The following is a 1,063-nucleotide window of genomic DNA, read 5'->3' on the forward strand; positions in this document are numbered from 1 at the left end:
GAGGAGGAAGGGGAGGAGGAAGGGGAGGAGGAAGGGGAGGAGGAAGGGGAGGAGGAAGGGGAGGAGGAAGGGGAGGAGGAAGGGGAGGAGGAAGGGGAGGAGGAAGGGGAGGAGGAAGGGGAGGAGGAAGGGGAGGAGGAAGGGGAGGAGGAAGGGGAGGAGGAAGGGGAGGAGGAAGGGGAACCCGTCCCGCCCCCTCCAGCAGACCCGACGCTGCCTTTAGTCGCTTTATTCTCTTTATGCATAGGGAAGGCGGGTGGCGGCTCAGCAGCAGGAGGGGGACGGGAGTTGGGGAGCCGAGGAGACGGGGGGGATATATCAGTTTTTCAGCTCTCCCAGCCGGAGCCGGGCAAAGTCCGTGGCCAGTTTTAGGGCTTCCTGCAAACAGCCCACGTTCTTGCCCGTGGCCTGCGCCGAAACGTCCTTCCCACCACCTTTGCCGTCCATCAGGCCAGACACCTCCTGCACCCACTGGCTGGCCTTCAGGCCCTTGTTCGCGGTCTCCTGGGAGGAACAGAAACAAACAAACAAACAAAATAAATAATAGAGGCAGCTCTGTCTCACACTCACAGCCCTGCAGTGCTGCCTCCAGCTCGGGGGGTCCCACCAGCAGAAGGACACGGAGCTGTTGGAGCGGGGCCGGAGGAGGGCACGGAGATGCTGGGAGGGCTGGAGCCCCTCTGCTGGGAGGACAGGCTGGGAGAGTTGGGGGGGTTCAGCCTGGAGAAGAGAAGGCGAAAAAGGGGAGACCTCAGAGCCCCTTCCAGTGCCTAAAGGGGCTCCAGGAGAGCTGGGGAGGGACTCTGGATCAGGGAGGGGAGCCGTGGGACGAGGGGGAATGGTTTTACACTGAAAGAGGGGAAACTCAGATTAGACATTAGGAAGAAATTCTTTGCTGTGCGGGTGGTGATCCCCTGGGGCAGGTTGCCCCGAGAAGCTGTGGCTGCCCCATCCCTGGAGGTGTTCAAGGCCAGGTTGGACGGGGCTTGGAGCAACCTGGGCTGGTGGGAGGTGTCCCTGCCCAGGGCAGGGGGGTGGCACTGGATGATCTTCAAGGTCCCTT

General features: G+C 62.2%; 1 protein-coding gene across 1 annotated transcript in view; it reads right to left on the bottom strand.

The window, feature by feature from the left end:
- Window positions 1-265: 265 nt before the first annotated feature.
- AARS (alanyl-tRNA synthetase) overlaps window positions 266-1,063 on the bottom strand; it is a 17,096-nt gene continuing 16,298 nt past the window's right edge. Inside the window, exon 20 of the mRNA XM_009892400.1 lies at window positions 266-504. Coding sequence (XP_009890702.1) covers window positions 319-504 — 186 coding nt within the window. The 3' untranslated portion in view covers window positions 266-318. The remainder of the gene's footprint in view (window positions 505-1,063) is intronic.

This window comes from Charadrius vociferus, unplaced genomic scaffold (genome assembly GCF_000708025.1).
Source record: "Charadrius vociferus isolate BGI_N301 unplaced genomic scaffold, ASM70802v2 scaffold1429, whole genome shotgun sequence".
Classification (NCBI taxonomy): Eukaryota; Metazoa; Chordata; class Aves; order Charadriiformes; family Charadriidae; genus Charadrius; species Charadrius vociferus.